Source organism: Coffea arabica, chromosome 2c (genome assembly GCF_036785885.1).
Source record: "Coffea arabica cultivar ET-39 chromosome 2c, Coffea Arabica ET-39 HiFi, whole genome shotgun sequence".
In the NCBI taxonomy this organism is placed as follows: Eukaryota; Viridiplantae; Streptophyta; class Magnoliopsida; order Gentianales; family Rubiaceae; genus Coffea; species Coffea arabica.
Genome location: NC_092312.1, coordinates 4655134 through 4676950, shown reverse-complemented (window position 1 = coordinate 4676950; position 21817 = coordinate 4655134). Strand labels below are relative to the sequence as shown.

Here is a 21817-nt window from a genome sequence, read left to right as displayed (position 1 = left end):
GAGTTCTACTTGTGGAGTAAGATGAGTAAAACATAGTGAAAAATATGGATTGAGAAATGTGGGAAAAAGGGTGATTAAAAGAACATGGAAGTGAGAAAAAAAAAATGAAAGTATGTCCCTAAGGGAATGCAACAAATTGGGTACGGGGATGACGCCTAATTTTTCGACTTTGATTTTCCCTCGGATTAGAATGTAAAACTAGCGTGCTAAGGCTATCGAGTAGCCACACTCGCTCGTTTCCCTTATCAAGAGGGGATTTTCACGCAAATGAACCCTAACTAGCATGAGATGCAAGTCCTAAAGTGAAGGGGAAGGGGTTTGAGGAACATGCCAAATGATAAACTAAGGAAAAATGCGTGATATGTGGTGAACAAGCAAATGATGTACTAACGAGGGGAAATCCCTAAGGGTCTAGCATTGGACTAGCCCATTCAATGAATTCCGACTAGCATTGGACTAGTGGAAACGTACATTCATCCATTACATTCATTCGTAGCTATGGAAAGCGAGTAGACATGCCAAACACTTATAAACACATAGCACATAACACTTAGCATGCTCAACTAGATGCAAGAACCTAATTAAAGCAAGTAACACACAACACATAGGCAATTAAAGCCCTAACTATTACATTTGCTAGCTAGGCACACGTCTTCGATAGGTCTTCATTGAATGCTCCTCCAAGCCCTATCTATTACAAGCCAAGAGGTGTACACATACCCCATAAAAACTAATTTAAATAAAAAGCAAAAGTAAATGACATAAATAAAAGAAATTAAAGAAAGGCTAGGAAAGCAAAGTAGACATGTATTTCGCACGTAGCACGTTGGTTCACATAGAAGTGACAAAAAAGATAAAAGAAATTATACCGCCTCCTTTTGTGGTGCTAATACGGTGGACAAGACTTAAATGGCTTATTTATCCTCCAAAATAAAAGAAATGGTCAAGGTACCAATTTATTTGGGAAAAATTAAAAGAAAAGTGTAAATACCAAGCTCACATGATCCTAAAGCCACTAAACCATGAATTGAAGCAATAAGCAATGAAGTTGTAGAATTAAAAACCACCAAGGACCAAATTGAGACAAATAACCAAGCACTCAAACCTAAATGAACGTTTTTGGGAACTTCAAGGGTCTCAAAACAAAGCCAAGGTCAAGCAATCACATAAACATGGAATTGACCGGTTAGAAGCATTTAAATGCCTAAGCATTCCATATTCATGAAATAAAGCCCCAACTATTGTGATTAAAATCATCAAAAACATCCAAATTCCACATAAAGCCAAATTATCCCATAAAGTTCTTGAAATCCTTTGATCTCATCCTAAAAAAAACCTTACAAGAGCCTAACCAAAACATACCAGCAGCAATGAAGACTATAGAGTAACAAGATTGATCAAATAAGTCAAGTAATCGGGCCGTAGTACATTGCTGCGAAATCCAAGGGACCCAATTGATTAAATTTTCAAAGTTTCTGGGCCTTAGTGGCTTAAGGGGAGACTTGGGGGGGCCAAAGGCAATTTTTATAACATCTGCATGCATGCATACGTAGAAGACTTAGATTTCTGCAATTAAAACTAAAATAACCTGCTGCATTTTTAGTTCAAGGCTATAAGGGGAATTTCCAGCCACGATTCCATCCAATTCATTATGCAAAAAGGTTTTTCCAACACCAAGATTCTATCCATCATCCACTAAACATGCAGCTTCATTGAAAGGGTGAAACAAAAATTTGGAGCTGACCATTAAGGGGAAAGAACTATCAGCAAAAGCAAGAAAAATGTTGCTGCAATTTTATAACTTCAACGAATCCCTTTCCTTGCAACCATGTTCATGCCAATTCCTTATTCAAATTAAACACATTCATGCAAACAAACCAAGAAGAAACATGCTGGAATTATTATCTAATGAAAACAGCAAAGCTAGGAACCAAAATGTAAGAAAACAACAAGACAAGGCCGTGAGTTTCTGGTTCAGCAAACTGAACTGCATTTTCCAGCAAGCACTTGGGCATGATTCAAATATCTTTTAAATCCTAACACACAAACTCAGCACCAAGCTTTTCACTTCTTTCCCTTCAACACAAGATTAAACTAGCAAAGGATGACTAAAACTAGCTTTGTGAGCTATTGCGGGGAGCAAAGAAGACAGCAAAACATAAAGATGAAGTGCATCTATCAAGAACCCAGAAAATTTTACAGCTTAACATTCATTATTCTCACCATGAACACACGCACTGAACAACACAATAGAGGAAATCTGGGATAGAAGAGATGGTGTAATGTTCAAAAATTTTCATGCATAACACTTGACAGCTTTTGCTACAATTTCCTGCTTCAACATTCATCCAGCCTTTTCCCGCAACTTTAAACTCTCAAATGCAGATTTCATAGAAGACTTCAAGCACAAGCCAACAAAACCATCACTCAATCACCATTTAACAACTTAAACACTTTGACTAACATAACACAATTGAACATGCAACAAAAGGAGCGGAACACATTCCCCAAAAGTTCATGTAACTCAACCAAAGCTATGCTGCGTTTTTTTTCTGATTCACTATCGAGTTTCCTGATGCAAACCAAACGCAAGGAACAACTTAGACAACGAAGGCTTGGACTGAAGGAACCAGATTACCAAACATTTCCCACTGTTAGCCGCAAAAATCTTATATTTAAACATCTGAAATTCGGACAAATGATCATGCAAGCATAGAAATAACATTCTGCAGTTTTTAGATTCGATTTTCTACCATTTTATTGCTGCTGTCCGCAACTTCCGTGGCTCAACAACTCAAAGATCACATAAAACCAAATCCAAACAAAACAAAATACTAAAACCAGGCACCCGTATCTAACACTAAAGAGACACAAAACAAACAGCAACCAGGGAAATATCAAGAAGCAAAACATGATAAAAAAATCATGAAGCCAAACCAGCAACGAAAATAGCCCAAGATTCATGCTCCCCAGACTTGGATTCTCATGAAAAATCTTACCTCAAAATCCTGGCGGATTAAAGGAAGTCACCTCAAAGATCACGCTGATTCCAGAGACGCTATCGAGAACTTCCGCCGCAAAGCTGAAGAACCCGCAACTTGGAGCACCAATCTGACCATGTTGGAGGTGTTTTTAAAGAGTGGTTACTGAACATAAATTGTTGCCTGACGTCCACAGAGAGTGCAGGAGAAGATGACTCGCTCCAAAACTAAGAAATTGCTTGGAAATGGCCATGAACGAGGCTGATTCGTCTGCTTGGGAGATGAATCTTCAGCAAGTTTCCTCCTTTTCCTTCTTTCAATCCTCCCTTTTCTTCCTACAACCAGCCAAACCCCAGCTCTCTCTTGCTCTCAACTCTCTCAAAAACTCCAGTTTTCCCAGCCGTCCATCTTTCGGTTCCTCCTTCTAACCCAGCTCTCTCGTTTTCTCTCTTTCGGCTGCTGCTCCATTGTCCCCATTTGCGGCTGCCTCCTCTCTTGCTATTTATACCAGGAACCCCCCTCTTAAAACCCTTAGCACTCTTCTATATTTTCAGATAAGGGCTGCCCCAATGCTCCTTTTGCAAGCTGCGGCAAAACGCAGCTTGCATGCCGCAGGACCCCTTTTTTTTTTTTTTTTTTTTTTTTTTTTTTTTTTTTAAGAAACAACTTGAAGATTACAGAAAATATAAATAATAAAATAACAATAACAATAATAACAAAGTTACACAAACCAGGTAATAATAAGAATAACAAAACAAAAATAATTTTAAACAAAAGAAACTAAACAAAAATGGCCATTTTTTAAAATTTCCAAATTCTCATTTTTCATCATTTTCTTTTTCTCAAAATAACTTAATAAAAATAACTAATGTGTCCAAAGATTGAATAAACATATTTTTATGAACAAATTTTCCCTTTTTTTTTCTTTTTCTCTTTTCTCATTTTTATGATTTTTCATTTTCATTTTTCTTTCAAGAAAGCATTGAATAAAAACAAAAATGACTAAAATGGTTTTTTCTTTTCTTTCTAAAACTCTATAAACTTAAAAACTAAAAAACTAAAAAACTAAAAACTAAAATCTAAAACTTAAAAGTAATTAAAACCTGAAATGACAAAATAAAAATGAATAGACAAACTAAAAGGGCAAAAATGAATAAAACTAAAATAAAATAACAACTAAAAATGCAAAACACTCAACAATGAACTAAATGCAAGCGGTCTAAAATAAAAATCATGAAGTAGAAGCCACATACAAATTATTCAAAATTTGGTGTCTACAGCAGGTAAGGGTTGTAAGGCACAACCCACCTATTATCAAGAGTAAATCTACGAACTCTGACTTTCTTGCCATCATCTCTTCTCCTATAATACGGATAGGTATCTTCACCATGAGTCGTTTGAGCACAAAAGTTCTTTGGATACCGATTTTTGCACGTTCCATCTCTCATACAAGGACAAGACGGATCCATGGCTCCACAAGGACCATGGATCATATGCTTCACAACAAGAGAATATAAGTGAGGATATCGGTCTTTGTCGGGCAACTCAACACAAACTACTCATACGACTCTGGATTAAGTAGTTTATGACCAGGTTTTAAGATCAGTAATAAATGGGCATAAGGAAAGCCTCGCTTCTGAAACTCAATCACGTAGACACACGCTGCAACCTCGCCAAAGATTTTCTTATTCAGAATTTCTGCTTTTAGCATTTCAAACTTGGCCCTAAAAACTCTAGCGAGAAAGTCTGGCCGATCCTGAGGCTTTTCATGGTATTTCAAATTCTCCTGTATTTCCTTCCATGCTGGATTACACGTCATTGTAAGAAAAATATCTGATTTTCCATATTTTTGTACCAGTGCCATCGCATCAAGGTAACGACGCCTCATATCTCTCGGACCACCTGTAAAAGAAGCTGGAAGAAAGACCTTACGACCAACTTTAGAAGCAGCGGTTTGGCCAACAGAAATACTGTCAAGAACTCCTTGTAGAATTTAAGAACGTATCCTGGTTTGCCGATGCCTATGAAAGTCTAGCCTACATGTTTCAATTTTGACGTAAGCATCAACCGAAAATTGCTGCAGCAACCTAAGAGCGTGTAACAACATTGAGTCATCATTGTCCCATATTTGGAACCTATAACAGTAGTACTCTCTAGCAGATACAGTATCTTCCTCTGCTTTTCCTCGATCAGCAGCTATAAAGAAGGAAAATACGTTGTATATGATCAGATTATGTAATGCAATGGGTAGATTGAGTAGCTTATACCAAGAGAGAAATGTACTCGCCTCTCTGTTCTAAATTAATTAACTCCGATGGGGAGTTAACTGAAGCTGGATCAATGTTAATCTCATCCTCACAAGCATCCCCTCCCCTCTTCCTCTTGCAAAGCCATTTAATTCCATGGTGCCAGCCACACTCACCACGAGGGAAAAGGAGAGGGTACTGTAAAGCGTCATAACAGCCATAGTAATGTTGAATCCTATGGCTACCAGATGAGCGAGAATAAACTTGAATATGAGCGCGTCTATCGGATGATTGATCTTCACTCTCAGTCCATATAGCTGCAACTTGTGAGGTGGAGGGAAGATTATAGACTCGCTGGTCAAGCGAAGGATAACAATTAAGGACGATGTTTAGATTGTCAAGGTTCGGAACATCCCTAAGGCCCTTAAAGAAACGAGCATAAGGATTGTTGGAAAGAACACGCATAAGCAATTTCAAAGTGCTTTCGCGCAGCTTATCAGAATTACCAAGCCTCTTTGTTAATTCCTCATCAGTGTCAAAAAAATATAGTTGAATCCCGGATGGCCTATCGCCCAACTGAATAAGGCCATCAAGAAAGTGGTAAACTTGACCCTGAACACGGAAGGTATAGACACCTTTTGAATTCTTTGTTAATTCAGAATCATATTTCGCTGCAAAAGATGTAAAGCCAAGGTTGTTGTTGTAAGTGCGAACATTGTTTCTGAACTGATTACTCTCTTTATCATTGCCAATGAACAAACGCTTCAAATCGTAAGGCATTGGAGGAGCAACGATAGAGATTTCTCCCCCCGAGCAGCAAAAGGAAGGAGGTTCCAAATGGAACATTTTCGCTCCACAATGCTCACAATTAGGAGCATCAGGCAGAATGAGAGGTGCATCAGGAATATTGGAAAGACGAGATAGGGTTGAACGGGCAGACGATCGCTTTACTGCTGCAGTTTTATTTCATACATAAGCGACTCTATCAGATGTGACTGGACAGATAGATGAGACAGAATATAAGGCAAGCAATGGTTAAGCCAAATTAGGAGTAAATTCCAACCTGAGGTCTGCTTGTTCACAGATTCAGGAGGGGTGCGTTTCTTCGGACGAGACCGACTTATAGACGGATCAGCAGGAGGAACAACCTTTCTTTTTTTTCTTTTCAAGCAACCAGGTGTTGGGCCACACCTGGAAGCCTCCCTTCTGCAAGGAAGAAAGATGTCTGCGAATTGCAGAAGTAAATAAGATAGTTGAAGAAGCCAAAAGTCCCTCAAAGGGAGATGCGCAACAGAAGAAGAAGGTTTTCAGAAGGCAGGCTATAAAGCTGATTATTCATTGCTTATAGCGTGGTCAAAGTAGCTCAGGAATTTTGCAAACAGAGTGAGCATGCTTAGGCAAGGCAGTACCTGTGGAAGGAGGTTCTAAAGTGGAATCCGAAGTTCCAGCAGACAAAGAATTAGTTCTACAAGACTTTTTTTTTGGGCTGATTGTTCAGAGTTTATAATAGATGAGTTCAAAGGAAATGAGGCAAGTATAACTTCAGGATGTGCATTGTTGACAGATTGTGAAGAGGAAGTATCACCACTAAAGGAACCAGGTGGACGGCGTGACATGAATTCTAATCCTTGACTAATCGCAAAGGCAGTATCAGGTGGAAGCACAGGATCTGTGCTTCCCAACACCTGAGAATGCACAGGCGCAGGACCGCCACTATGACAAGGCATGATAGAGCCGTTATTTGACACGTTTTGCATTGTCATCTTGTTCTAATTTTGGCTATTCATGGTGCTAAGAAAGGAAATTTCACTCATATTTGATATTCGTGTGAATTGTAGGTGGTTAGCATTGAAATGATATCGCGGGGTAAATTTCCAGAAAACTTTTCATTTCAGAGCGTGGCCATGCCTTAGAAGGTGGACGAAACCGAAAGACGGACCGTGGTCCACGTGAACCCGAAGCGTAGGATCAAAACTCCAAAAGAGATGGCTTCTATTAGCTGATTTGCTCCAGACGTCTCTTCCTTGGACTGCTTGTGTGCGGTGGCTATATAAAGAAAAGGAAAGCAAGATTCAAGAACAACTTTTTAGCCTTAGGTTCTCTTTTTCTCTTTTTGGGGAGGATTTGTCAGATAGTTTTTCTTTTGATTTTTCTTTTGTTCCTTCGGCGGCTCAGGGTCAGACGTTTTTTCCTGTTTCTCTCTTTTACTTTTGTTTCGCCTGCGGCTAGCGGCCAGACATTGAATATTTCTGCGGATTGCATCTGGGCTCTGTACAACGGAAACCCTTTTTCACTGTTTACTTTTGACTCTTCTAAATTCCGTGAGATTTCTCTTGGGATTTTCCAATTCTTCGGAAATCAATTGAATGTATCCAATTAAATCACGCGGGATTAACACGATGAGAAGCGGCTAATTTCCTCCTCTACCCAAAGGGTGACGCAGGGGCGCGGTCCATAATATCTGTGAGATCTAATCGAATTTTCATTATTTCTCCCAATTTATTGTTATTCGTGCATTTCCTGAATTAATTGTTCATGGGTATTTGATTAATTGAATATCAACGGCCGGGTATTTGATTTAATTTAATAGCCTACTGCCACGTTAATTAAATAGAATCCGTAATTGTTCATTTAGTTAACACCCCGTGGCAACCACCATAATTGGCTTTATGATGGGGAAATGCAGGATCTAATTTAAATAAACCCTCTTAGCGTGTTTATTGGTTAGGGTTGGGTTTTTCTAACTTTAATGCAATTGGGTAATTAAATTCCTACGGTCGTACCTAGGGTTGTTATCTGGTTAGGGAAGCAGTCAATGGTCGTACCTTGACTGCCGAAAAGGTAAGGAAGAATTGGTTGTCAGAGCTTATTGATAACTATAACCAACCTAGTGATGAATGGGTGAGATATCTTTGCATCGATGATCATTTAATCGGACCGTGCCTGAGCAGTTAATCCTTTGGGTAGAACTTTTATTAATTGCTATTTCTAGTGAATTGTGCTTTGTGAGTTAGTTTTGAATTTTGTTTGTTTTATTTTATTTTATTTTTATTTGCCTCTCATTGAAAATCCCCCAATTTCGTTCTACTAATTTGAAAAGAAATAATTTCCTACCTGCTCCCTGTGGAATCGACCCTACTTGCCATTGTACGCAAAATTAGTATTTTTATAGATAAATCCGGTATATCGGATCAAGCAAACTCTTCGGGAACAGGGTGAATCAAGTAACCCATTGCACACCTAGGGTCCCTGCTCCAGTACTTGGATTTGTTCTATAATTATTTAATTAAGGTGGTAATTAGGACTTTTTAGTAATTATTATTGCACAGGTTCGGCACCTGTCAGGGCATATGATCAGTATTTGGGAACGAAACACCTGTTTCAACATATCCTAACGGGACCTTGCGAACACGCGGGGTTAAAGTTTTTTCAGCTTTCTTTGCAGCTCGAGCTTGCCTCCGAGAGTGCAGAAGTTCTGCTTTCTTCAGAGGCGGCATTTCTGCATATTTTTTGCGGCGCATAGCATTCCTATCCATCTGAGCGCTACACACTTTAGCAGGCGAAAAGAAAGGCTAATGTATACCTCTAATACACCACCATAGGCCTAACTAAATAAGTACAAAGGAGGCCAAAGTTCAAGCAAAATTGTAACACAAGCAAACGGCACAACAAAGGCATGCATCAAATACCTCTCTTCAAATAATAATTAAAAACAGAGGAAAGAAAAGCTAAATCGCAGCTCCCACACAACAACATGAAGTTCAGCAAGCATACCAAGGAAAGTATAGTTTAAAAAAGTTAAATTACAGGAACTGGATAAATATACAAAAAAAAGAAGCATAGCGAAGGAAAGCTAAAGCATAGCTCTTATACGGCACCATGGAACAGAGCAGGCAAGTAAAAAGTAGCTAAAAGTCCGAGTGAAGCTGATAACAGTTAAAAGGGAGGCAACAAAATCATGCATGAAACAGTTATTGGCCAAGAGCAAGGCTAAAGTACATATACAAGGAAGAATAAGTAATGTCACCTTAACCTTAGCGATATATGACAAGGCTTTATCAGCCAACCGTAGAGCAACAGAGAAGAGGACAGTACCAAATCCTGTACCCAATAAAACAGCGAGAGGGGAAAAGGTTAAGAAAATGCATTAGCAAAGAGTAAATAAATGCGGGAGAACAAGGACCAGAGAACAAAGTGGGAAAGAGTATAAGGAAATTAACGGGGAAAGGGGAAAAAACACTAAACAGGAGACGGGGAAAGATAACCTGAACATAAGAAGGAAAAGCAGGACAAAAGGCACAAGGCAAAAGAATACAGTGCTACAAGGATTGGCGACAGGAGGAAAATGAAAAAACAGTTAAAAAATGCTGTGTTCAAAAATCAAATCTAAATCCCACCAAATTTAAATAGACCCCATGAGCAATAAATAAATGAAGAAGAAGAAATGAGGCGTTGGTGACAGGAGGAGGCTGGAAAACACAGCCTAAAAGAGTCCGGCAGAAAATAAAAGTGAAATAGGCCCTTCGAGAAACAGAGGAAGTAGTAAAAAAGAGACGTAGAGCAAAGCAAGCAGGCAACGAAACTGTAAAAAAACTGAAGAGGACATAAAATTCATGGAGGGAAAGAACCAATTAAGCACGACATTGCAAGCAAGACGGTTGCAAGGAGGTCAAAATTAAAAATAATAGCGGAATCAAACCTTACGCAAGAAGGCAGTAAGATACCAAATCTTACACTAAGAAAAGAAAAGGCAGGCAAAAGAAATGAGGATATAGCTCAGAACCAAGAAGCAAGCAGCAGGAGAGGGAGAAAACAACAAGAGGAAATAATGAGGCACAGCTATCATGGACCATGATGGCAGTACCTGGAAAAGGCGGCACCAGAAACGCAGCAAACTCTGGATACATCGGAGAAACAAAGAGCTTTCAGTCGCGTCAATCAAAGGAAAGGGCAGGAAAAAGGCGTTTTTTGGCAGCTCTCTAGAGCAGAGCTGAAACTCTTCTCACCAAATCGCAAAGACAAAGAAGAACCACAGCAAGATACAACGGATAATCTGATTTGAAAAGAAGGGCAATATCGTCAATTCACACCACACATTGAGCCCAGCACCCAACACTTGTCATCAATCAAACCATCACCAACGTCATACATAAGCTCACTCAACTAGCAAGCTGTTGACCAGAAGACAAATGGTACTCAGGCTACAAAGAAACAGCTTCTTCTTAAAAACCGAAGGTCCGAACTTGCTTCTTCTCGGACAACAGCAAGAATTCCCACTCCTCCTCCCGGCGAAACCACGCGAGGTGCACGTGAATGACGACCAAATTTCAGCCAGTAAAATACTGCCGCGTCAGCACAACAACCACAACCTCCAACAAAGCCATTCGCGCTTTTACTATATAGGTAGATTAGTTGTGTGGATTATTGTTGAATTATTTGTATTACATTTAATTTGTATATTTTTAAAAAAAAAAGTAATTTGTTTATACTCATCCCATCATTGTGTGTCAATTTTAGTATGTAATCTTATCAAGGACAAAAGAACTTGTGATATGTTGGATCTTCATGGAGGAGATACAAAGATTAAACATAAATAGATTTGATTACACCCTTTTCTAACAAAAAAAAATTATTTTTTTTGACTTGTGCAAACAAATGAATCCTTATTCATTTTTTTTTAATATTTCCACCCTTCCGTACCTCCTTTTTATTCTCAATTGTTAGGCACAAGATTTAAATTCTGAAGTGAAAAAAATCAAATCCCTGTTCACTTGCTCCTTTAATAAGTTAAATTACAAGAACAATAAACCCCATGGATCAGTTTGGAAAACGAAACCCATAGTGCAACATGCTCTGCTCGTGTACTCAAGGGGAATGCTGAAGCCCAACTAGACCATTTTGAGACCTCGAGGCTACAGTAAGGGGAAATCCCAACTAAACCATTTTAGGAGCTAGAGAGAGTCAAACGTGTGTACCATCGTACACTGCTGGACCTGGATTTTGCGGAGCATCGGGTGACTCATTTCTATGCAGCAACATGAAAGACGCTCGCTCCAGCCATCCCCACGCAATGGTTTCAGTTGAAAAATTGGTCCATCACTACCGTGGGCTGTGGCCAACTTCTATTTGTCACGTCACTAGCAATAATTCCATATTGCGTGCAAAATTAAAGCCGTAACCTAAAAATACTTAATAGGATGCAAACGAAACGAATCGAATCTAAATTTGATCTAATCAAATCGAGTTTTAACTTATTTTTATGAAGTTTGAACTTGAATTTGAACTCGACAAGTTCAAAATGTAAAGTTTGCACTCGAGCTTAAAAAAATTAAATAAAATAATAATTTGTCTTAATAAATAATAAAATATTATATATATATATATACTAACGAACTAAATATTTTTAAACTCGAATTTAACTTGATCAGTTCAAACTCAACACGAGCTCGATGTTGACCGAACTCGAGTCGAGTTCGGATTCAAACTACTTGAGAGCGGTTCGATTCATTTGTGGTTCTAATCTATACAACCTAGAAGGATGTGAGAAAATATTACATTCTTTGTCAAATGCCTCAAACGCAGCATAAAAGAAATGCCCAAAGACATTGCAAGAACAGTTTCTTAATCTATAATTTAGAATTACCGGCAAGATATTCAACCACTACACTGCAAGTGCGAGGAGAACAAGAGGAAATTTCACCCTGAAAATCTTGATGTCAGATTGAGACGTATTAATCCAGCACCTCCTCTGACATTAGAACAGTTCTAATTTTTTATAAGAAGCTGAGAGAGTCTACCTCTATCATCAGCTAAACAAGAAACATCCAGTCCACTTCCCTCCGCTATATTAAACATGATATCCGACAAGTAAACTGATCAAAACTTGGGGCTGATGAAAAGAGAGAGAGAGAGAGAGATTTGAATTCCTGCTTCAAATCTTGAAATCAATCCTCATAACTCAGATCTTTGAATCTATCCAACAAGCTCAGCTTGAATTTCTTGACCTCTGCATCTTCAGCAGAATCAGGGATGGACCTGATGACAGAGATGGCTCCAGCTTTTTGTAAAGAGCCACGAGCTTCATCTGCAGTACAGCAGTCCAATTGCTGTTATAATAACCCCACATGGTACAAAGACATCTGAAATGCTTTTCCGTGGTAACTAAAAGACATCTGAAATGCTTTTCCATAATAGATATATGCAAAGTTAGACATGAAAGAACTTATTCAGATGTTGGAAGTTAAAATTGAGGACTACACACGAAAGCTTTCCAAAAGTAAATCTGCTGGTTAAGCCTGTACCAGATATACCATAAAGATGTACTTCTCATATCTAAATGTCATTCATATCTAATCTCATAGTAACAGACAAATACCATTATTGTCATTACATGCTAATGTCTATGTGAACACCTGAAAGCAATAAATTGAGAAACAAATCACAGAAAATGCTGGCAGGAACTCAGTGAATGGCTCATCTTTATGCTAATGCATAGTTCTAGTATAGAAGGCCATATTGATGCCAAGAGGAATTTATTCCGGTCTGCAGTCACGGACCTCATAATTGACTGTCATCAGCAAACACTCAAACTTTTTAGATGGAACTTATCCTCCAACAACTTCACTTACAGCCAAGAGTCCTCTGCATCTCTTAAGACTATGGATACAAACTTAGGTGGGTGCTCTTGGTGTTACTTTCAATATAAAATCTTACTCTACAACTTTTACATCTTACACACCCATTTCTTTTTCCAACGTCTTTAGCAACCTACAAAAATGTGTCATGAAAAGCTATTCGTGATAAGGTCTTACCGAGAAATAGTACTCTTGAATGTCAATCATCAGGAACTGTAACCAAGGTTCCATACGTGACCCGCTGTCTAAAAACTCAGCCAATTTGCAAAATGAAATATTTAATACACCACTTGGAGGAATGGACCTCACAGCTTTATACAAGATAAATTAAACCAAACCATTCATCACTACTATATTTAACTAAAAGCCAATTAGACATACTCTAGCTACAATACATTCTTACGGTTTCTCCAAAACATTCATGAATCCATTAGTTTCTTAAATCAATACAGAGTGTTCAGAATTCATGGTCCGGAACAGAGTTTTCAAAAGGCATTCGGGAATTTCCAAAAACACAAGCCAAAACACTTCCAATAACCAGAGTTCTCAAAAGGCATTCAAGAATTTCCAAAAACACAACCTCAAACACTTCCCAAACTGGAAACATAACAAATTACAGGTATCTTACTTGGCTAACCTGATTTTGATATGGCATCAAGTGCCCTCAATGCTTCCTTTCGTGTACGGTCATCTTTAGCAGTTCCCAACATGTTCAGAAGCTCTTGAGCCCCACCAATCTCAACTATCTTCATCCTTCTTTCATCTGGAAATCCAAAGATCAAAACATTTAATTAACCACCCTAATAGTTATTCCCGTTGCAAATGATCAATTTCTTTTGATAGTGCAACTTAGGCCAAGAAGGAAAGAACAAGACATCTATTGTTTACAACATAGGCCACCCAAACAAAATGAGGTTACATTGAATTTAGAGATTTGAGGTAAATAACTACTAGTCAAGATAATTTATCAAGCAACATAAAAACCTTTATATATGGCAGCAGTCCGTCACTGGAAAATCTTGACCTAAAATTTTGACAACAAGGATCCAAGAAATCAAATAGAAGATGCCTAAGTGGAGTATAGGTTGATGAAGAAGTTTGACCACCATCAAGATCATTAACAGGCACTAAACAGGCAATAGAAGCATGGCAGTAAATCAGTAACTCATTGCTAAACAATTTGCTGTTGCTCCAAACGTTACCATCTATTGCAAAATGAGCTAATCTGGAAGCTCCCATTCTCTTAAATAGGGGATCCTTGACTTGTAAAAGTGACACAGACTGCAGCATCAGATTATCACCTAGAACAATTTAATATTCAAACGTCATAACCTTGGAAGCCAATTAAAGTATGATATCATGGATGTTCACTTTTAGAACTTGGATCATTCAATCTACACATACCCATGTATGGGAGGAACTGATAAGCCACAACGGTTGCAGTGCCAGCAAAGATAAGTTTCAAAAACCATCCTATTTTCCGTTCTGCTTCCTCTTCAATTGATCTTTCATCTGATTCCACAGGGTGGATTAATAAAGGGTAGCCAAAGCAATTAGAGGCCGATACAGCCAAGCTCTACAAGCCAAACCTTATCCCCTTCTTTTCTTATGTATGCATAAATCGATACAGCAAATGACTGTTGCTGCCAAATAAGATGATTAATGTTGACTGGGGATTTGGTAATACATGCTTTCCAAAATTGTATGTTGGCAGTAGACACATTAAAACGCAATATTCGGGCAAACAAAGACAGGAGCCACTGTTTGCATTTTTCTTTCAATGCAATCTGAAAAGGAACTATCTTGAAAAACATGATGCTTTAGAAGCTTGTACGGATTATCAAAAAAAAAAAAAAAAAGGAGGCTTGTACGGCAGAGTTCTACTTCTACCCGAGAATTGGAGGCTGTCATTTTATATAATCGTGAAATGCTACTTAAAAAAAAAAAACCTTCAATCAAATCATGTGCAAATTGTAAGGTAAGAGAACAATTAAAAGCTGCTTTTTTATGTCAGGGTTTTCAATACAACAACTGCATCATCAGGCAATCAGCTACGGGAAATGAAAAAACCGAAAATACCCAGAAAGCAAGACGAAAGAAAGTTTACCTCTTCCGTGGAATGAAGACAAATTGCGAGATTGAGCAGTTAATGGGTTTCTTCTACATAGGTACTGCATTAAAATTCACCCGAAAGATCAAAGAAAAATATTCAATCACATGAAATATGTACTCACACAATTATGAAAAAAAAAAAAAAGTAGAGTAATTGAGTAGTAGATTATAGAGAAGGGGAGGGAGGCTTACAGTGCTGAGCCTCGCTGCTAAAATACGCATCCTGATGCCCAACAATCTCTGGAGTTTTACTGTGTAATGTTCCTGAAATTTCGTGGTTCTTGGAGGAAAACAACAAATTGACTATTTACAACTTTGTTTCTTTCTAAATCAAAGATTTTATTGTAACTAGTGATTGAGAAAGAACCCAGCCGGGCTATCCAGTGTTGGTGTCAGGTTGGAAGGCTAGCCTCACTTTGACCCTCTGCACTAATAAGTAGTCGAAAATTTAATCGAGTCCTAACTCCTAACACGATATAAGTCCTAAACAGGAAAATTTATTCGATTTTATTACTACCCGCTTAGAATTTTCTGTTTACCATCAAGGACTGTGGAAATATTTCCACAAGCCAAACCCTATTTTTTTTTTTTTTTAGATAATTAAAAAGTTTTGGACTCAAGATTTCTCATTTATATTCTCTCCCATTTTATCATTCTCGTTCCACAAAGACCTAACCTAATATTCGATTGTCATGAAAAATTTAAATGAAGAATTACACCGGTCCTCATTCCTCATTCTTAGGGAGACAAATTGTGTTTTTGCACTTGGAGAAGAAGATGTACGGTGGCAAGGAAAGAAAAACCCGTGGGAGAAGAATTTACGGTACGAAGTTAAGTGGACTTTCGTAGCTTGAAAATTTCGATAAATGATAAATCCATGCCTTTTCTTCCTTAGATCCCCTGTACACTCTCAATCCTGACGATCTTCTTCCTTAAATCCACACCTCGGACAGTTTCAGTCCTAACATTCGAAGTTATTAATGCAGCAACGGTGCAAATTTGCGAACTCTCACCAAAATTGTTTCTTGCATCTTTAGGAATTGATGAATAGACTCATCATTGTAATCTCCAAAGCTGGATTGATAGACTTACAACTGACACCTGTTAGCTTGGTATAGAATTCAGAAACTTAATACATTGCATTTGCTTAATGGAAGGCCTTGAATGAGAAGGAGATGGTACTACTAGATTTCATCTGAATCAAAGATGAACAACGATCCAATGGAACTGACACGGGACTCGGTTACATCTAAATAGAAAAGAATTTCACATATCCGTAAACCTAAGAACTGAAAACCACTCGGAAATAAGCAAGCACGTGAGGGCATGTCGGAACGGCACTTCCCTTCCGCTTCTCTGTACTGACTTAACTATCGCTTCGCTGAAAGGCAATCCAAATTCAGCCACTAAAGTGAAGCTTTCCAGGTCCGCCTAGAAGGCCATCCTATTTCCTGCACGAGACGTACAAAGTTCTATCACCATTAACAATATAAAATAGGTACACATTTTCTTCCCTTCTTTTTCTTTTCTGACGCAGATGGCAGGACAGCTAAAACAGTGCAGTTGCAGATGAAAATATCCAATAACCAACCAGGAAATTAGTTTCAACGGTATGGAATGTGAAAGTAGTTTTAGAATTGCAATTGGGATTGCATGATGTTTTTTCAAAAAATATATCAGTCAACTTGTTTCCAAGAATTCGGGAAAGCAATTTATTGGATGCAGAAGTAGAGTTGATGACCGAGAAAATTATGAGGAAAACACGAGAAAATTTTTCAAAGGATCAAATGTTTTCTTCTTATAGTTAATTCATAACTAGTGATGCAAAATGTAATTGACTGGAGTTGCCTACCTGCTGCTCTTCTTGCTTGGGACTATGAGTCCTCTTTTCTCAAGGCTCTTAAACCGATCTCGTGCAAGAGTGCAACAGGCCTATTTGCCACAAAGAGATGAGAAAAACCACATAGAATGGTCAAGTCCTTAGGAATAAAATCCAAAACTTATTTGACAGAAAACTTGACCAAAGAAACCATTCACTAGAATAATCAAGTCAAATGCAAACCTTGAGCTTTCGAAGAGAACCAGTGATTTCTTCAGATAATAGCACTTGAACTGGAGCTGGCTCAAATCTGAGAAAGAATAATGCTAGTGAGTCTTCATCTAAGCTACAAGTTAAAGTAGCAAAAAGTTCTAATCAATTTCATGTCAGAATGATGCATTGGCATTTCCAAGGACTCTAAGCAGCATCCAGGACCAGTGCACTTATCTGAACTTTCCAGTTCAGCATTCAAACCACAAAATGTCTAAAGGAAAAAATATAAGTGACGTTCACAAGGTCATATAGCGTATATGAAAATCATCATACTTATGCTTTCCCAAGCGTGGAGGACGAGATTTTAGTCTTTCTTGTTTAGCAACTGCACGACGGAGATGTCTTTTCTGTTTTTCTGCATCCTCTTTCTCTATTTCTTCTATAATGTCTGGCAAACTGCAGAATAAATGAGCCTCGTTAGCGCAACAGTATCCTGAAAGGTAAATAGTCATAGCAAAAGACCCTGGAGAAGAGAAGAGGGGGGGGGGGACAAATTATCATTTTTTAAAGAAAATTTTCAGATGTTAACAAGTTAAGCTACCTATCAATTTCAGATGAGAGTTTCTCCACTTTTTTGGCTTCTGCTTCTGCTCTCAGCTGCTCTTTGCGCCTAGCCCTCCTGTTTAGCTCAACTCTCGTCACCCGTTTAGCTTTAAGAGCCCTGCAAATTTTCAAATCTTTAATGAGATTGATGTTGAGTGAAGCTAAAGTCTTCTGAGCTGAGTCAACAAGATGAGGTTTCTTAACAAGAAAACACATGCCAGACAAGATTTATACTTCAGTGTGTGTTTGATTTGAAATAAATACAACACCATATTCTAACAATAGTATCAACCCATCACAAAAGCTAATTAAATATCTACTCAACCAAGATTATTGTTAGGGTAATGTAGAAAACATGTACAAAATGGTACAGTGACCCATTCTGATCAGCCAACTAGATATGAGGCATGGGATGCAGATCTGTTTTACCACAATGACCAAAGCTTCATTATGACATCAATGTGTTTACATGACCATTCAGACTACTGACTGTTGTTTAACAAGTATGCTCAAAATATGATTCAGAAACTACCATCTGAAACTTTTCTTTCAAAGAATTCATCCAATAGGCTGTATGTCTGGTTGCATGCTCAACTTTAGCAACCCTTGAATGGTGTGACAACAGAAATATCGCATTCATTTATAAGCCATCCTACCAAATCCACAGACTTAGGAGTAGAAGCTCTGCCATGTTATGTTTGAGTTGTTCAGGTATCATTCCAGTCTCTTGGTCATCACATCTAATGATTCACTTCAATGTTTATGACTCTAAACAAGGCCCAAAATACACCAAACAGTATCCAACCAAACTTTAGAGCCCTTTCTTAACCAAGCACATGCAACCAAATTCAAAACAAGACACCAACAACATGGCCAAGAAAACAAGGATTACTACATCAGGAACCTGCAAACCTTCCCAAATCAGTACTGCATTTAATTACTATGCTTGCACTGTATGGTAAACTAGATAAGAATAATGAGCATCGGGAAGAAACTGATAACAAAACCATGGAAAATTAACAACAAAGGACTTGAGACCACCCAAAATTCTGATGATAGACAAATAAAAAGAAACCAACAATGGTAAAACAGTTTGGACCCCCAAAAAAAAAGGGTTGGACATTTATGCTAAAGAAAATATAAAGCAACCATAGGGACTTTACAGTTAAAACAGAAGAAAAGAACCAGACCTCTTATCAGGATCCATATCTCCATCCTCGATTACGCTCTCACTTTGATTCTCTTCATCAGATCCAGTGTCAGCCTCAAGAAAAAGCATCTGGACAGTGGAATTTAAGTGACATAATCTTCTCAGGAATATGGGAGATTAGACAAAAAGACAAACCAAAAAAGGGTAATCAACCACAAGCAAACTAGCTGACAATTGACAAAATTTATACTCACATCTTCTTCATTAAGAACTTCTCCAGTAACAGTTAGAGGGACAGGTGCAGGCCCCAATTCATTTCGGTAGACTTTCTGCATTTCATCTGCAACGGCACAAGCTAATGAATCCTGGATCCAAAAGACAGTTGTAAGTTGCAGGTTTGCAGCAGTAGATCAACATACAAACAACATAAAGAGATTGAAATTTAGAACCACCTGGTGACTTTCAAAGGAGGGATTGAATGAGCATCCAGGAGCCTCAACTTCAACAGCAGGTATAATGGAAGGCTTGGGCTTCTGTCATGGTGGTACATGATAAGCCACAATACCATAAGATATTTTAATAGAACTGTTATAAATGGCACGCATGGAGTGAAACTCATTTCTATAGAACAGAAAACGACTTATAACCTTAATTTTATACAGCACAACAGAGACAAATATATGCCCGTGTCCTTGAGAGATAAAAAAGGAAGAATATTACTTCTAGTAACACTTTTTTAGAATATTTCAACCAGCAAGAGATTTGTACCTTTTTAATTCTGCCATTGCTTTCACCTGCAAAATTGCATGAACTTATGTAAATAATATATTCTACTCTCGATCAAAAGGAAAGGGACCATAGGAACTAAGAGAGTTTGTCAATAAGGAGCAGGACCTTTATCATCCCATATATCCACCATGCCAGATTCCGAGACACCACTATCCTGGCATAATGTAGATGACAGTAAGCTAACAAAGTATCATCCATACTCTTTTATTTGATCCCCACAACAGACAAGGCTCACCTTTTCACAATCTTGAGCAGCAGCTTTTGCTGTTTGGATCTCTTTATTCTTCTTCTTCGACTTTTTCTGTTTTGAAGATGGTATCGTTTGGACAAAGGGATTCCTTTGCAGTAAACTATCAGAATGGAGTACTTTCTCCCTGTGTTTTTCAATCTTTCGCTTGACGGAAAGATCTGAATCCATATAATACATGTTATGACTCATTACACAGACTTGCTCAACCAGAATACGGTTAATGAATAGAGGGAAGCACAAAACCATCTTTTAGCTAATTTATCAACGATTATTCTGGATCCAGCGGGCCCTAAAACTAAAAGAAGCAGTTTGACAACTTTAATCAATGTAGTGAAAAGACAATCTTTACCCTACCCAAGTCATCCCAAAGCTGCTCCAAATGATCATTCACTTTGCAAGTAATGTACATTATCATTTCAAATTCAGATTAATCCTACAGCTTTTCTTCAGTACACACATGATTTTCACGTATGAACTAATTACCAAAACAACATTCTGCAGCTCAGAATCATAAAGGGAGGAAAAAGACTTAACAAATACTTGAAGAAATTTACACCCGGGAAAACTCACGATAGCTTAACTCACTTAACGTCCCAAGCCTTTTTAATCGACGTAAATAATACAACCGTTACAACTTATTAATCAACAAACAACTAAACCAATAGGCTTTAACAAAAAGTTAAGAATGAATTAAATTTGTCCTCCTGCTTCGAATAATTGGAAAAACGGGGAGAAAGAAAAGAACCCCTCTATATGAAGCTTGAAATAAATGAAGTCAGAAGAAGGGGATCGGGTTTTGGTACCTCTGGACTTATCGACATAGAAGAGGGAGTCGCTGGGGACGTTAGCGAGTGAGCCGCCAGAGAGAGCGTCTTTGGTTGACTTCTCGAAGAAGTCTTCGATATCTTGGGTGCTTATGTTGGCCCTCCATGCCTTCTTCCCTTTCCTTGAGCTCTTTGCTTTCTTCCCCATCTTCTTTTCTCGTCTTCTCCTCTCTACTCTTCTTCGCCTTCTGCAGATTCTCACTCTTTAGTGAATGAAAACAAGACGCGGTGCAAAGCAGTGCGGAACGACAAAATTCGCCAAGCTTTTGCTTAGGTATTAGTGGGTCAATATTGGGCTTTACATCTGTTCTTGAAAAAGTCGACTTAGATAAACCCAGTGACATATCTTTAGAAAATTTGGGCCGAACATTAATCCATTGACTTATCATGTTTTCATGTGGAGCAATTTCTTATTTCTTCGTTCCTTGAACCCATAAATGTATGCTAAGTTTGAATTAGCTATTTTTTTTAGTGTTTTTAAAATATTTTACTGTAATAGTATATAGGAAAAAACTTTTATTGTAGATTTTTTTGTGATGCTTTTGAGAAGTTTTTGGAATATATTTTAGTGTACCTTCAAAATTAAAAAAAAAAATTTAGAGTACTGAAAATTAATATTACCATCCATAATCATCACTATCCTGTCCTTCTTCCTTTCTCCTCTCTCTCTCTCTTCCTCCTTCTCCATCTCCTTCATTCTTTCTCCTTCTCCCGTCTTCACCTTCCCTTTTCATTCTTCCCTCATTTTCCCCGCCACCTCTTGCTCCTCCTCTCCCTCCCGATCAACCAGAGACGGCAATCTAGTCACAACTAAATTGGGGAAGAGAGGGAAGGGGAAGGATCGGGGGTGGCGAGAAAGGGGACAGGAGAAGGAAGAAGGAAATAGACAGAGGAGGAAGAAGCAAGGAGAAAGGGGATGATGGTAGTGTTGAGTGGAAATAGTTGTGGTAGTGGTGATAGATGGAAAAATTTGTAAAATTTATTTTTTAAATATTTTAAAAATATATTTATGAGTTGTTTTTTTATATATTATATGGATGAGATGTTTTTAGAGTTATTTTTGTTTATATATTACTGTAATATTATATTTAAAAAACTAGTTTTGAAAAATAGACCAATCCAAATGGAAACGTAATTTCGTACTCCCCAACTTCCTGTAAAAAAAAAAAAAAAAAAAACTCTTTCACACTTTCCAC

At 38.0% G+C, this 21817-nt stretch overlaps 2 protein-coding genes across 5 annotated transcripts; both read right to left on the bottom strand.

Moving 5' to 3' along the window:
• Nucleotides 1–11832: 11832 nt before the first annotated feature.
• Nucleotides 11833–15869, bottom strand: LOC140034934 (uncharacterized). Of its 3 annotated transcripts, XM_072073747.1 has the most exons (7): nucleotides 15166–15552; nucleotides 14969–15032; nucleotides 14266–14373; nucleotides 14064–14162; nucleotides 13499–13624; nucleotides 13039–13106; nucleotides 11833–12311 (listed from the first exon to the last, which is right to left on the bottom strand). In XM_072073747.1, the coding sequence occupies exons 1-7, from the start codon at nucleotides 15193–15195 to the stop codon at nucleotides 12213–12215; spliced, it is 594 nt and encodes a 197-aa protein (XP_071929848.1). In that variant the 5' UTR covers nucleotides 15196–15552; the 3' UTR covers nucleotides 11833–12212. The 3 variants fall into 3 exon arrangements, with proteins under 3 accessions (XP_071929848.1, XP_071929850.1, XP_071929849.1); XM_072073749.1 differs by lacking the exon at nucleotides 14064–14162 and having other exon boundaries at nucleotides 15166–15869; XM_072073748.1 differs by lacking the exon at nucleotides 13039–13106 and having other exon boundaries at nucleotides 15166–15523.
• A 264-nt stretch (nucleotides 15870–16133) lies between these two features.
• Nucleotides 16134–21557, bottom strand: LOC113725306 (ribosome biogenesis protein NOP53-like). Of its 2 annotated transcripts, XM_072073746.1 has the most exons (13): nucleotides 21243–21557; nucleotides 20601–20809; nucleotides 19783–19955; nucleotides 19653–19701; nucleotides 19527–19552; nucleotides 19211–19291; nucleotides 19013–19123; nucleotides 18799–18887; nucleotides 17607–17726; nucleotides 17339–17461; nucleotides 17036–17102; nucleotides 16826–16905; nucleotides 16134–16424 (listed from the first exon to the last, which is right to left on the bottom strand). In XM_072073746.1, the coding sequence occupies exons 2-13, from the start codon at nucleotides 20767–20769 to the stop codon at nucleotides 16418–16420; spliced, it is 1095 nt and encodes a 364-aa protein (XP_071929847.1). In that variant the 5' UTR covers nucleotides 20770–20809; nucleotides 21243–21557; the 3' UTR covers nucleotides 16134–16417. The 2 variants fall into 2 exon arrangements, with proteins under 2 accessions (XP_071929847.1, XP_027104212.2); XM_027248411.2 differs by lacking the exon at nucleotides 21243–21557 and having other exon boundaries at nucleotides 20601–20997.
• Between the last annotated feature and the right edge of the window lie 260 nt (nucleotides 21558–21817).